Raw genomic sequence first — 14281 nt, forward strand, 5'->3', positions numbered from 1 at the left:
TATAGAAAATATGCCAATGCGTGTAAAATTTTATTTACGTAATAAAGGATTTTGAAATTTTTTTTTTAAAAATGCAATTCTTCCCTAAAGTTATTGTGGGGTGCAAAATTGAGTACATGCGAGTTATTTTAGTTTTGTCTGTTTTTTTTATTTAGAACTGGATGTTTTTTGTTTTGAATTGCAATTCATTTTGTTACATATTAAACATAAAATAAATGAAAAAATGTTTGGATTTGCTTTATTAGTTTTATTTTTATTCCATAAGAAGTGCACAAAATAGAAACATGTACTCATTTGAGCTCCCCACTGTAGATCAAAGCATATTATTTTATGACGATCGTCCCTTAATAGATCATTGCTTCCACTAAAATATATTAATGCGCATAAATATCGATATTGATAAACAGTTAACACAAATTTGTTTCATTTATGCAAATATCTTATTACTGGATTTTGTGACTATCGATCCATAATTATAAATAGCTCCTGTATATGGCCGACTTCCGGTCGTAGACCCACAATATAATTGTCCAATTCACAATTGGTGTCGTTGCGTTGTATCGTTGTATGTCGTCTTTTTTTTATTAATGATTTGTTTTTGTTTTGAAAAATTTGTTTGAAAAATATTTATGACATACAATGCTACAACACTACGACACCAATTGTGAATTGGGCAAATATTAATTGCGGGTATATAAGACTAGGCAGAGCCGAATACATCACCCTTACTTGTCTTTATATTGATGGGTTTTTTATTTAAAACATTTTAGCCATTTTTGTAAAGAACACTGCGTGTAATTTTTTGAGTCTTTGAAATATAACCATATACGGACATCACTACGTGATAAAAGACCAAAAAAATACCCGTGTCTCCTAGTTTTGCCCAAAGTCATGCACTTTTTTTAATGGGCCCCCAAAGATTGTGGTCCTCGGTGTTATTTTTGCAAAAAAGTGATCATTTTCTTAGGCTCATATCTTGCAAACAGTTCGGATTTTTCGGATTTGTAGTCCTTGTCATAAAGAACAAAAATTGTTAATATATAAAATCAAAAAAACTAATTTTTTTTTATGCTTCAGTTTATAATATAAAAATCCTTTAGTTTTTTCTTACAAACTTATATTGACCTACCTAAACGGTATTAAGAATCATTCCTATGAAGTTCATATGTTCTAGAAAGTTGTTTATTGAGATCTTAGGTACATTTTTGTAGTTGATTGTTTCCTACAATTTTGAACGGTTTGCTACCTATGGACCTTAACAGGGGAAAAAAAAACGATTTTTTTTAAGTTTTTTTGAGATTTTAGTCTTGAAGATGATGTTTTTTTGATTTTATATGTTCACAATTTTTGTTCATTATGACAAGGGCTACAACTTTGCCTCAGAGAGTAAATCAAAATTCCGAACTGTTTGCAAGATATTAGCCTGAGAAAATTATCACTTTTTTGCAAAAATGACACTGAGGTCCCAAATCTTTGGGGACCCATAAAAAAAGTGCATGACTTTGGGCAATACTGGAAGACACAGGACTTTTTTTGGTCTTTTATCAAGTAGTGGTGTCCGTATGTATATGGTTATTTTTTTCGTGTTGCATTGTGGAATGTAACCATTTTTGTCAACAAAAATAAGCTACGGGGTAAATGAGCGAACCCCATTTATTAAGTATTACAATTTATAAGGCAATTATGTAACAAATTACTTATATCTGCTATTAAAATATAAAAAAACATATACAAACATGTTATATGCCAGGATTAATCTAAAGGGAATTGCTTGCTAGAAACTATGATTATTATAAATCACTTAATGTTTTCTTGTACAAAAAAACACACTTGTTTTTGAGTTCTTAAATATTTTATCATAAACCAATTGAGAATTATATAAACAAAAAACAACACAACATGTGTTTAAAAATTAATCACACTCAGGGGACTACATTACTAGTGAGTGGCTGTCTCTTTTAAATAGAATATAAGCAGACAGACAGGCTGTGACACAAATTAGTGGGTGTATGTAAAATAAAAAGTCACAGCTAACCTAACAAACAATAAGTAGATGATCTAAGTAGATGCAGGTCAAACTCAAGCGATTCGAATGGTATATTGTTTCCATTTCACTTGAAAATAAATTTCCAATAAAATGCTATTATTTTTACAATGTTTATTTAAATAGTTTCCGGTTATATGACATCAAATTAAGAATGATGTGAAATCTACCACTTTTTCAAATGTCCAACGTTTAAATTTGTTTGGAATTTCGAAAAATATTTATCACATTAAGGTCTTGCTAGATATTATAAAGTTTTACTAAAAATGTTTATATATTTTTGCTATAAAAAACATGTAGTTAAATAAATTTTGGTTCAATTTTTAATAGAGAAATTTTAAACTGATAAGCTATAGTAAATGAGTGCCTCACTTTAAGTTAGACTTGTCTTTAGATTGATTTGAAAATACATAATAATATTTGATGTCAAATTGAGAAAACAAGCGTTATTTCATAAACTAAAATTTTATTTTTGGAATAGAATAACATTTCATAACAAATTTGGCAGTCGTGTCTGGAAAATATCTAATAGGACTCTCTCTGTATGGGAAATTGTCAATGGGATTAGTATGAACCCCGCGAACACTGATCTTATTGACTTAATAGAGAAAAGTAGCGCGATCTGTGATCACACATATTTCTGACCAAAAATCAATTTTTCATATGAGAAACTTCAAAAATCTATAATCCTTAATAACTTTGCAAATAAGCGTTTAATAGAGAAAAGAAGCTTGATCTGTGATCCCTCATATTTCTTACCAAAACCGATTTTTCATATGAAAAAACTAAAAAATCTAAAATCATTAATAACTTTGTTTATGGGCGTTTAATCGCCCAAAATCAATTTTTCATATGAAAAAATGAGATCGATATGTGATCACTCATATTTCTGACCAAAAATCGATTTTTAATATAAAAAAATAATCTCGATCACTCATATTTTTTATATGAAAAAACCTAAAAGCCTTAATAACTTTGTTTATAAGCGTTTAATCGAGAAAAGGAGCTCGATCTGTGTCATTCATATTTTTAACCAAAAATCGATCTCCAGAAAAAACGAGATCTAAGTGACATAGAAATAAGATGTCCGCTAGCGCAAAGTATCTGGGAGTTATTCGGAATTCGAATCTGTACTGGAACACAGAACAATCAGAGGGATGCGAATTGCTAGTGTGTATAAGGGAATAATATTTGAATTTACACTGACAGTCAGGCCGTCCTGAAATCTATTATTGGGGTCTATATTCCGGGACAACATTATATGACATGTTTTCCTTTAACACCTGTCATTTTTGAACAAGATAGCGAGACATTCTACTGCCTAAAAGGAGAGTTTCGCTCTTGGATGAGGTTGACATATTGATTTTATCGTATAATTGATGGATATGAATATGACAGTCGTCGATCTTTAACATTGATATACGTTTCGCATGATCGACTGCTTAATGTAATGACAGTGATTGGTCACTGTCTGGTCGATGTAGACGAAACTTTTAACTTTTTATTGCATGATCTGACGGATCACGTGCAACGTGGTGGTTTGGTTGTTAACTCGAATTAGGAAATTTAAATTTAATTCTTTGTGTTTGAAGCATGTCAAGATAATTAGTCTAATCTGTAATGACTACTGCAAACGTTTTCAAAATGTTAAGGAAGAGGAAGCGGCGATACATTATTTGAGAAGTTTTTTCTGCCTGTAAGATCTTTCAAAGATCTCGGACTAACCGAGACCCATTCCTAATGAAAATGCTTGACTTTTTTTGATAACATAATTCTAGGGTAAGGCAACCAAAGCATATGAATCTAAAGATTGATATGCGGCTGACAATGGAATCTAACTAAAAATGAGAAATTTTTTTCGACAGATTTCTAAACTATCTCATCAGAATTAGATATACATATTAATAACACTCTTATCGAACATATTACTTTTATGTCAAAATGAAATCGAAACCTTATTTTTCCTCCAGATATAGAAAAATATGCTTCAAAACATTAATAACGTTTAAATACAATTAAACCAAGTATTTGTGCAAGTTTACCTTCCCCATTGCTCAATTTCTTCATATCCCTAAAGAAATATTTCAACGTGTGTTTTAAAACCACACATCAATGGTATCGGCTTTGAAGTTTTTTTTTGTGTTTTATTATTAAGTTTAAAATGCCGGTAAAAAGCACAAACACACTCCCATCTATAAATTAGAAAAATTGCTTATCTTGTGTAAACAGTTAAATAAACTTATGTGTGTGAAGATAAATTCGTATTTAACTAGCACAGACAAAAACCACATTTTTTAACATTGCTCATTTTACAGTCAACAGAGCACTGTTAATCACTTAACAGTCTTGATAACTGAATTATAATACAAAAATACGACTGAAATAGGTATCAGAAATAATTTCAGAAACAATTTCAGAAATATAAAAAATTAAAAAAAATATTTCAGATGTTTCTTTTATAATAATATTAAAAAAAAACATTTTGAAAAAAGTCACTTTTATGATGAAGTTCAGGCGACGAATTTGGAAAAATATGGAGTTGCACACGTAACCCACTATATACGAATGGTAGTCCAATGGGTCCTAAATGCGACTGCATAAGTCGAATTTCTGAAATAATTTTGGAATTTGAGAAAAACAGTTTTTAAAAAAAGTCTATTTTGGAAAAAGTCACTTTTATGATGAAGTTCAGGCGACGAATTTGGAAAAATATGGAGTTGCACACGTAACCCACTATATACGAATGGTAGTCCAATGGGTCCTAAATGCGACTGCATAAGTCGAATTTCTGAAATAATTTTGGAATTTGAGAAAAACAGTTTTTAAAAAAAGTCTATTTTGGAAAAAGTCACTTTTATGATGAAGTTCAGGCGACGAACTTGGAAAAATATGGAGTTGCACACGTAACCCACTATATACGAATGGTAGTCCAATGGGTCCTAAATGCGACTGCATAAGTCGAATTTCTGAAATAATTTTAGAATTTGAGAAAAACAGTTTTTAAAAAAAGTCTATTTTGAAAAAAGTCACTTTTATGATGAAGTTCAGGCGACGAATTTGGAAAAATATGGAGTTGCACACGTAACCCACTATATACGAATGGTAGTCCAATGGGTCCTAAATGCGACTGCATAAGTCGAATTTCTGAAATAATTTTGGAATTTGAGAAAAACAGTTTTTAAAAAAAGTCTATTTTGAAAAAAGTGACTTTTATGATGAAGTTCAGGCGACGAATTTGGAAAAATATGGAGTTGCACACGTAACCCACTATATACGAATGGTAGTCCAATGGGTCCTAAATGCGACTGCATAAGTCGAATTTCTGAAATAATTTTGGAATTTGAGAAAAACAGTTTTTACAAAAAGTCTATTTTGAAAAAAGTCACTTTTATGATGAAGTCAGGCGACGAATTTGGAAAAATATGGAGTTGCACACGTAACCCACTATATACGAATGGTAGTCCAATGGGTCCTAAATGCGACTGCATAAGTCGAATTTCTGAAATAATTTTGGAATTTGAGAAAAACAGTTTTTAAAAAAAGTCTATTTTGAAAAAAGTCACTTTTATGATGAAGTCAGGCGACGAATTTGGAAAAATATGGAGTTGCACACGTAACCCACTATATACGAATGGTAGTCCAATGGGTCCTAAATGCGACTGCATAAGTCGAATTTCTGAAATAATTTTGGAATTTGAGAAAAACAGTTTTTAAAAAAAGTCAATTTTGGAAAAAGTCACTTTTATGATGAAGTTCAGGCGACGAATTTGGAAAAATATGGAGTTGCACACGTAACCCACTATATACGAAACTGTTTTTCTCAAATTCCAAAATTATTTCAGAAATTCGACTTATGCAGTCGCATTTAGGACCCATTGGACTACCATTCGTATATAGTGGGTTACGTGTGCAACTCCATATTTTTCCAAATTCGTCGCCTGAACTTCATCATAAAAGTGACTTTTTCCAAAATTGACTTTTTTTAAAAACTGTTTTTCTCAAATTCCAAAATTATTTCAGAAATTCGACTTATGCAGTCGCATTTAGGACCCATTGGACTACCATTCGTATATAGTGGGTTACGTGTGCAACTCCATATTTTTCCAAATTCGTCGCCTGAACTTCATCATAAAAGTGACTTTTTCCAAAATAGACTTTTTTTAAAAACTGTTTTTCTCAAATTCCAAAATTATTTCAGAAATTCGACTTATGCAGTCGCATTTAGGACCCATTGGACTACCATTCGTATATAGTGGGTTACGTGTGCAACTCCATATTTTTCCAAATTCGTTGCCTGAACTTCATCATAAAAGTGACTTTTTTCAAAATAGACTTTTTTTAAAAACTGTTTTTCTCAAATTCCAAAATTATTTCAGAAATTCGACTTATGCAGTCGCATTTAGGACCCATTGGACTACCATTCGTATATAGTGGGTTACGTGTGCAACTCCATATTTTTCCAAATTCGTCGCCTGAACTTCATCATAAAAGTGACTTTTTCCAAAATAGACTTTTTTTAAAAACTGTTTTTCTCAAATTCCAAAATTATTTCAGAAATTCGACTTATGCAGTCGCATTTAGGACCCATTGGACTACCATTCGTATATAGTGGGTTACGTGTGCAACTCCATATTTTTCCAAATTCGTCGCCTGACTTCATCATAAAAGTGACTTTTTTCAAAATAGACTTTTTGTAAAAACTGTTTTTCTCAAATTCCAAAATTATTTCAGAAATTCGACTTATGCAGTCGCATTTAGGACCCATTGGACTACCATTCGTATATAGTGGGTTACGTGTGCAACTCCATATTATTCCAAATTCGTCGCCTGAACTTCATCATAAAAGTGACTTTTTTCAAAATAGACTTTTTTTAAAAACTGTTTTTCTCAAATTCCAAAATTATTTCAGAAATTCGACTTATGCAGTCGCATTTAGGACCCATTGGACTACCATTCGTATATAGTGGGTTACGTGTGCAACTCCATATTATTCCAAATTCGTCGCCTGAACTTCATCATAAAAGTGACTTTTTTCAAAATAGACTTTTTTTAAAAACAGTTTTTCTCAAATTCCAAAATTATTTCAGAAATTCGACTTATGCAGTCGCATTTAGGACCCATTGGACTACCATTCGTATATAGTGGGTTACGTGTGCAACTCCATATTTTTCCAAATTCGTCGCCTGAACTTCATCATAAAAGTGACTTTTTTCAAAATATACTTTTTTTAAAAACTGTTTTTCTCAAATTCCAAAATTATTTCAGAAATTCGACTTATGCAGTCGCATTTAGGACCCATTGGACTACCATTCGTATATAGTGGGTTACGTGTGCAACTCCATATTTTTCCAAATTCGTCGCCTGACTTCATCATAAAAGTGATTTTTTTCAAAATAGACTTTTTTTAAAAACTGTTTTTCTCAAATTCCAAAATTATTTCAGAAATTCGACTTATGCAGTCGCATTTAGGACCCATTGGACTACCATTCGTATATAGTGGGTTACGTGTGCAACTCCATATTTTTCCAAATTCGTCGCCTGAACTTCATCATAAAAGTGACTTTTTTCGAAATAGACTTTTTTTAAAAACTGTTTTTCTCAAATTCCAAAATTATTTCAGAAATTCGACTTATGCAGTCGCATTTAGGACTCATTGGACTACCATTCGTATATAGTGGGTTACGTGTGCAACTCCATATTTTTCCAAATTCGCCTGAACTTCATCATAAAAGTCACTTTTTTCAAAATGTTTTTTTTTATATTATTATAAAAGAAACATCTGAAATATTTTTTTTTAATTTTTTATATTTCTGAAATTGTTTCTGAAATTATTTCTGATACCTATTTCAGACGTATTTTTGTATTATAATTCAGTTATCAAGACTGTTAAGTGATTAACAGTGCTCTGTTGACTGTAAAATGAGAAATGTTAAAAAATGTGGTTTTTGTCTGTGCTAGTTAAATACGAATTTATCTTCACACACATAATAAACTTGTAATTCTTATCGTAAAACTGCGATATTGACGACAATAAAATGAATAGAGATGCGAGCTCTACAAATGTTTTGTAGAACTAAATGCTCGTAGCGTAATATTTATTGTAAATATGTATGTTGTGAGGTTCAATAAAGAATTGTTTTTGCCGCCAATATTTAACTACGTTTATTTAATTTTGTACTGACATGTGTACTTAACATCCTACACAGTTTATTTATTTAAATGTTTATTAATAATTCTTTTTAGAGTGCTTTTACATACACAAACATGTAGGGGAACATATTACAATTTTAATTGAAAATTATATTAATAGTGAAACAGAAATCAGAGATGGAATTCTAATAGATTTTCAGTTCGACTTTCGTTACCGCTAAGCCATCGTTACTGAAATAACTGTAATTATCGTTTCAAATCGGTACCTAATCTTGCTTTCATAATTTCTATTTCATCCAAGAATGGTCTGTTTTTTGCTGAAAATTTTACTTTTTTCACATCAAAATTTTCCAATTTCAATAATTAATCAAATAGCCATACTAATTCGCTCCGGATCCCGTTGAAATATTATTTGTATGTACACCAGAGGCCATTAGATTGTCATGGTTGGTTGGTTTAAGTTACTCATTACCCTATAAGTTACGCTGGAAAAACGTATTGGAGAGACCTAATCAAACTGTCATATCACACTCTTGGAATCCCTGTCCATATTAAACCATTCCAATCCACTGTTTCCTATCCAATTTTATCGATTTTAAATAGCATCCTAAGTTGGAGTATAGCGCATATAATAATGTATCAATCAAGTATGTTATTTGGGGCTTCGGAAAGCGGATTCCAACAGACAGATGGACATGGCTATATTGACACCGCTGATGATCTGGTTGTGATACCTGTATAATAGGAGACAAAGATTCCACTGATCTCTTGAATTTTCTTTTCGGGAACAACTTTTCATATTTGCCAAATCGCCAATATATAAGCCTGAAATCATCAGATCCTAAACCAAAGTTCAAAATCAAACCATCCGTGTCATATCCATTTATCATGTTTTCGTCCCTCCATTTACGTTTGAAATGAATAAGAACATTGGACATTATCTAAAAGTTCTCAAAGGCGTTATGTAGTCTGATATTTGATGTGAGAGCTAGGAAAACATATCCAAGATCCGTGCTTGTCGATATGTTCTTGATCTCCAGCATTCAGAGAGCGCTAGTCTTACCGCATTGCTGGTGAATAAATCCATTTAATTGGAGTTGTATGTAATCTAGTGCTTAACAACAAACAGGCATAAAGAGGAAAGATCGTCCTATGTTGGGATTTTCCACATTCATTTTGTTTTGACTTCTCACTTTCAAGATGTGCGGTGATAACTAACGATTTCAATATGGTCGTGACCATCATTATATATATCTCAACACCTCTTGCCATCGTTTATTGTTTAAACCCACAAGAAATCTTATTTTACAATCTATTGGGACAGTCTTCATTTCGGCTTAAACGTTTTTGAATAAACGAATAGTTTGGGAGACACAATTGTCATGGTTAGTTAAGTGATAGCTGGCTCACTTAGTTCCATAAATTGGTTCCTTTGTGATATTCTAGAAAGAGCATGATAAGTTCCTCCAATCAGAACTCAACTCCAGTATCTAAGACCTAGTCCCCGATAGAGCAGGATAAAGACGGAGGAGGTGTTCGACCATCTTCTCCTTGTCTTCATCATGACAGGAAGATTCATTCTCCTTGTATGATTTCCTATTAAACAGAGTCCTTTCAACGTGGATACTAGAACCCGTAACCAATCACATTTCTCATAATAAAATATAGTGTTACGAATTTGAAATAGCGATTTGAATTTAACGGTCTGTAACGATAGCCTGCAACATTCATCATGTTTATAAACATGTCCATCAGTAGAAACATCCACTTATCAACAATGTTGTTATTAGCATTGTTTGCAAGTATGGCAACGCTAAATGTTTAAGCTGCTAACATTAACGTCGAAAGCTCTAGAATTCGAATATACGAGTTTTGACTGTTAAGAACAATTTAGGCTACTCGGATAAAGATGGCGCGGATCCAGAGGGGGTGAAATAGGAAATTTCCCCCCAAAAACAGAAAAGTTTTCATATAAAAAAGGAATAAAAAGAAAAATGTAGAACAAATTTTAATTCCCCCCCCCAAAGGGTTGACCTGGATCCGCGCCTGCTGTGCATAAATAGTGATTGCTGTTGCAGTAGTCAGTAATTCAGACACAATTTTTCAACAAGATCGAACAGTGGTTTAGAAATTTTTTTTTTTGGAAATAATTCGGTATCTTGGAAACTATTGGAGATATTGTTACGAAATTTCACAGTCGATTTACATTTGTTCAGCTTCCTAGCGATAATGGGGGCCAGTGCGTAGCCTTCAAAGTTGGTCACCTCGGGTCTCAATTTTTTTAAAAAATTTGCCAAAAATCCATTTATGATGAACTAATATAAATATAAATAGTCCTTGAGAAGGTCTACAAAAAATACGCTTACAAGTGTAGGATATCTCTATTAGTTGAAGAGATATTCAGCTTTATTGATTTATTTTTTTTAATTTTGCTCGCTCTTTTTATGGTTTTTTAGATATGGCGGTCCTACGGAGAACCGAAATTTATTTATAAAATATCAGCTATATTGGCGATAAAATTCTAAATAAAATAAAGAAAACTTGCTAACAGTTATCTATTCCCTATAAAAAGTTATACGCATCCAAAGTTGGAATTTGTAAAAAGGGTCGTATTTTTTACGTTTTTACCCAAAAAAGCCCATATATTTTTTTTTTGTAGAAACAAATTTTCTTCGGGACTATATAGAATTTTTATGTGATCCGGAAAGATAACTTAATGCAAAAGGGTGTAAAGAAAAATTTGGTTCACTTAAGCGGACATATTATCCCCCAGACCTATCCAAACTTGGCCAATTTTAATAAAATATTTCGGTTTGAGTAAAAAATTCTAAAAAGGCAAACCGATCCATGAAAAAGCTGCATTTTGTATAACCCCATATGTTTCTTAAATACTTACTAAATGTTTTTACTATCACACGGTAAATAACGTCACAGTAGGCACTTTTCTAAAAAAAATCAGATTTTGGAACACATTTTCCACGGTTTAGGAATTTCGGTATTTGAAAATAAAAAATTTCAAAAATTCTAATGCCATTGATTTAAGGATATTTGAGTCTATATTGGTTCCAAATATTGTTATGATATATTTAACTGTTAAAATTTTACATTAAGCCAAATTTTATATTTTCATTCGTGGAAAATCACCATATTATAATTTTTTTAGTTTTTAAGGTAAATAAAGTCCCAAAATTTTATAAAATTATTTAATTTTACTAAAATATTAATCCTCAAGTCATAACGTTTTCACCAATATCAAAAAAAAAATATATAAATGGGCTATATTTACTCCTCAGAAGTTCCACAAACTTGCCCCTTTGACAAATTTGTACCTTTTTTTTCATATAATTGTAACTCAAGACATAAATTTTTTGTGTTAAAACATTTATTTTTATATATATCCACTCGCATCCCACTAAGAGACCAAAAAGCTATTAAAGGAATAGACCTAAGGTTTTGAGAAAAAAAAATAAATGGCACATTTTGGGTTTTATAAAAAAAAAAATTAATAAATAAAGAGTTGTTACAATTTTAAACTACTAAACTGCTTTTATTTACAATCACCATTAACGCTAAGCTAAGACCCCTTTCACACTAGGCAATTTAGTTGCGCAAGTCTCTTGCCCAACAACAAAACAGCATGTAAAATTTTCTTCTGCTTAACCCGACATTACCTCTGGCATCTACAAACACAAGAGACTTGCGCAACTAAATTGCCTAGTGTGAAAGGGGTCTAAGTTACCAAAATAACAGCAATTACCGTTACAAATTAGCGTTACTTCATCATAAATCACTTGTCAATTGGAGGTCAAAGGTTAACAAATATATCCTTGTGTCTTATGTGTTTATAAGTTATGAGAAATTTTGTGGAGAATAGCCTATCAATACCGAAATAAATTAGCAATATTTTCCAACGTTGTACAAGTGTAAAGTGAATCATTTGGTTCCGCGGAGTATGATACTGACAGTCAAGATTTAGCACGGATAAACCACCCTGTATATACAGATTTCTGAGAATTTGTATATATACAAATTATCATTAAAATTTAGATTTTTAACTATCGTACTTAGTTCTAAATACATACAAAGCATTTGAAAATGAGCATTTAGTTGCCAAGTCGATTATTTATATATTTTTGTGTACGTCTGTCTATCCGTATCTATGTATATGCAAACTATCTGGAATACGTGTAGTGAAATAAGTCATTATTATAATGTTAAAAAACAAACACCGTTATTAGTCATAAAAAAACTGAGAATTCTAAACAAACAACAACAAAAAACACAAAATTGACACGTGAATAAGTAACTAACAGAATGAATGAATACCTTTTTAGTTGTAGTTAATGGGTCACACTACAACTAATTATTAACTGAATTGAATGTATCTGAATGTCTGTCGGTGAATCTAAAATAAATATTCATTATAAATGTCTATTTTTTAGATTTAATTTTACATTTGCAAATTGCTAGCGTAACATTAAATACCAAAAGGATAATTCTATATGAATTAGGACTTTGCTTCTATCTATTTTTTTGGTTGGCTTCTTTCTGTTGGGGTTTTTACCAAAAATCGATTAAATAATTATTTTAGTGTCCAATGTCTGTGATTTATTAGAGTGGTTGTCATGTTAGTGTGTGCATGTCTTTATGCTTTTTTTCCATTTAAAGATAAAAATCCAATAGATTATAATTTCGAGTAACTAATGGAACGAATAGTGGTGGCGGGTTGGTTGGTTGGGTTGTATTTATGATGGCGTTATTTTTTCATTCCGCGTAGTTTTGTCAAAAGATAAGCAGGTGTTTTCTTATCAGTTGATTTGTTTTTTTAGTTTCTTGGCCATTTATTTTACCAAGAATATGGAAGAGTTATAAATCTATAATTATGTTTTTTTTTTACTTTATATATGAGTTCTATTGCACCCAGTAAAATGACTTAATAAATTATATTTTTATGGAATAGACATGATTTTATTTTGTAGTGCAGTAGAACTTGTAATTTTCATTTTAAACAACTAATATAATTAACAATTCGCTTTTAATAATAGTTAATTTCCGTCATAACAAATTTCCAATTTCTTCTTATTTCCAGTTAATGTAACTCCTCTCTCCAAAACCCCCAACTACCCCACACAATATACACTGTGACACAATGTGCCTTTCAACACCCACGTCATCAGCTAACGGTAACAATACCTCAACAGCATGTTCGTCTAGTCCATGTACCGCTGGCAACGGCGCCACCGCCAACGGTGATGTATCCGCATGTGGTACGAATTTAAACAAACAGAAAACCGAAAACAGTGATTGCAATGGCAACACTACCACAGTCAATAGCAACAGTATTAAACAGCGCAAAACAGCAACAGTTGATGCACAAAATGCAACAGCATCCAAAGATTTAGTCGATAATTTAGGTTATAAGGAGGAGAATGCTGTGTACAAAGAAATAGCTGAAGCCAAAGAGACACTAAAGCAGCAACAAAAGATGGATGAGGCCGAGAAGGAATTTAAACCAGAAATACGATGGTTGGATTTAATAGCACAATTATTTTTGCATGTGGGTGCTCTTTATGGTTTCTATCTGCTGTTCTCCGCCAAGTTTTATACGTTTTTATGGGGTGAGTACAGGAAAATTTTAAATATTTTCTAGTACTAAGTTATAAGTAATCTTAATGAAATGAAATCACAAGTCCAATGACCAAAGTCATGCACTTTTATTTATGGGCCCCCAAAGATTTGGGGCCTCGGTGTCATTTTTGCAAAAAAGTTTTAATTTTCTCAGGCTCATATCTTGCAATCAGTTCGGAATTTTGATTTACTCTCCGAGGCAAAGTTGTAGCCCTAGTCATAAAGAACAAAAAGTGTGAACATATAAAATCAAAAACATAATTTTCAAGATCAAAACCGCAAAAAACTCGAAATAAATTTAGAAATACATTTTTAAACTGCCTAAAAGTATGCTTTAGTTTATAATTATTTAATAGTTTATGGCCCAAAACATTTAATTCCTTTAGTTTTTTCTTACTAACTTATATGGGCCTACCTAAACGGTGTTAAAAATCATTCCTACTAAGTTCAAATGTTCTA

At 31.6% G+C, this 14281-nt stretch overlaps 1 protein-coding gene across 1 annotated transcript in view; it reads left to right on the forward strand.

Moving 5' to 3' along the window:
- Positions 1-14281, forward strand: part of LOC135963397 (acyl-CoA Delta12-desaturase) — a 39099-nt gene that overhangs the window by 11978 nt on the left and 12840 nt on the right. Inside the window, exon 2 of the mRNA XM_065515229.1 lies at positions 13284-13812. Coding sequence (XP_065371301.1) covers positions 13344-13812 — 469 coding nt within the window. The 5' untranslated portion in view covers positions 13284-13343. The remainder of the gene's footprint in view (positions 1-13283; positions 13813-14281) is intronic.

Source organism: Calliphora vicina, chromosome 1 (assembly GCF_958450345.1).
Source record: "Calliphora vicina chromosome 1, idCalVici1.1, whole genome shotgun sequence".
Classification (NCBI taxonomy): domain Eukaryota; kingdom Metazoa; phylum Arthropoda; class Insecta; order Diptera; family Calliphoridae; genus Calliphora; species Calliphora vicina.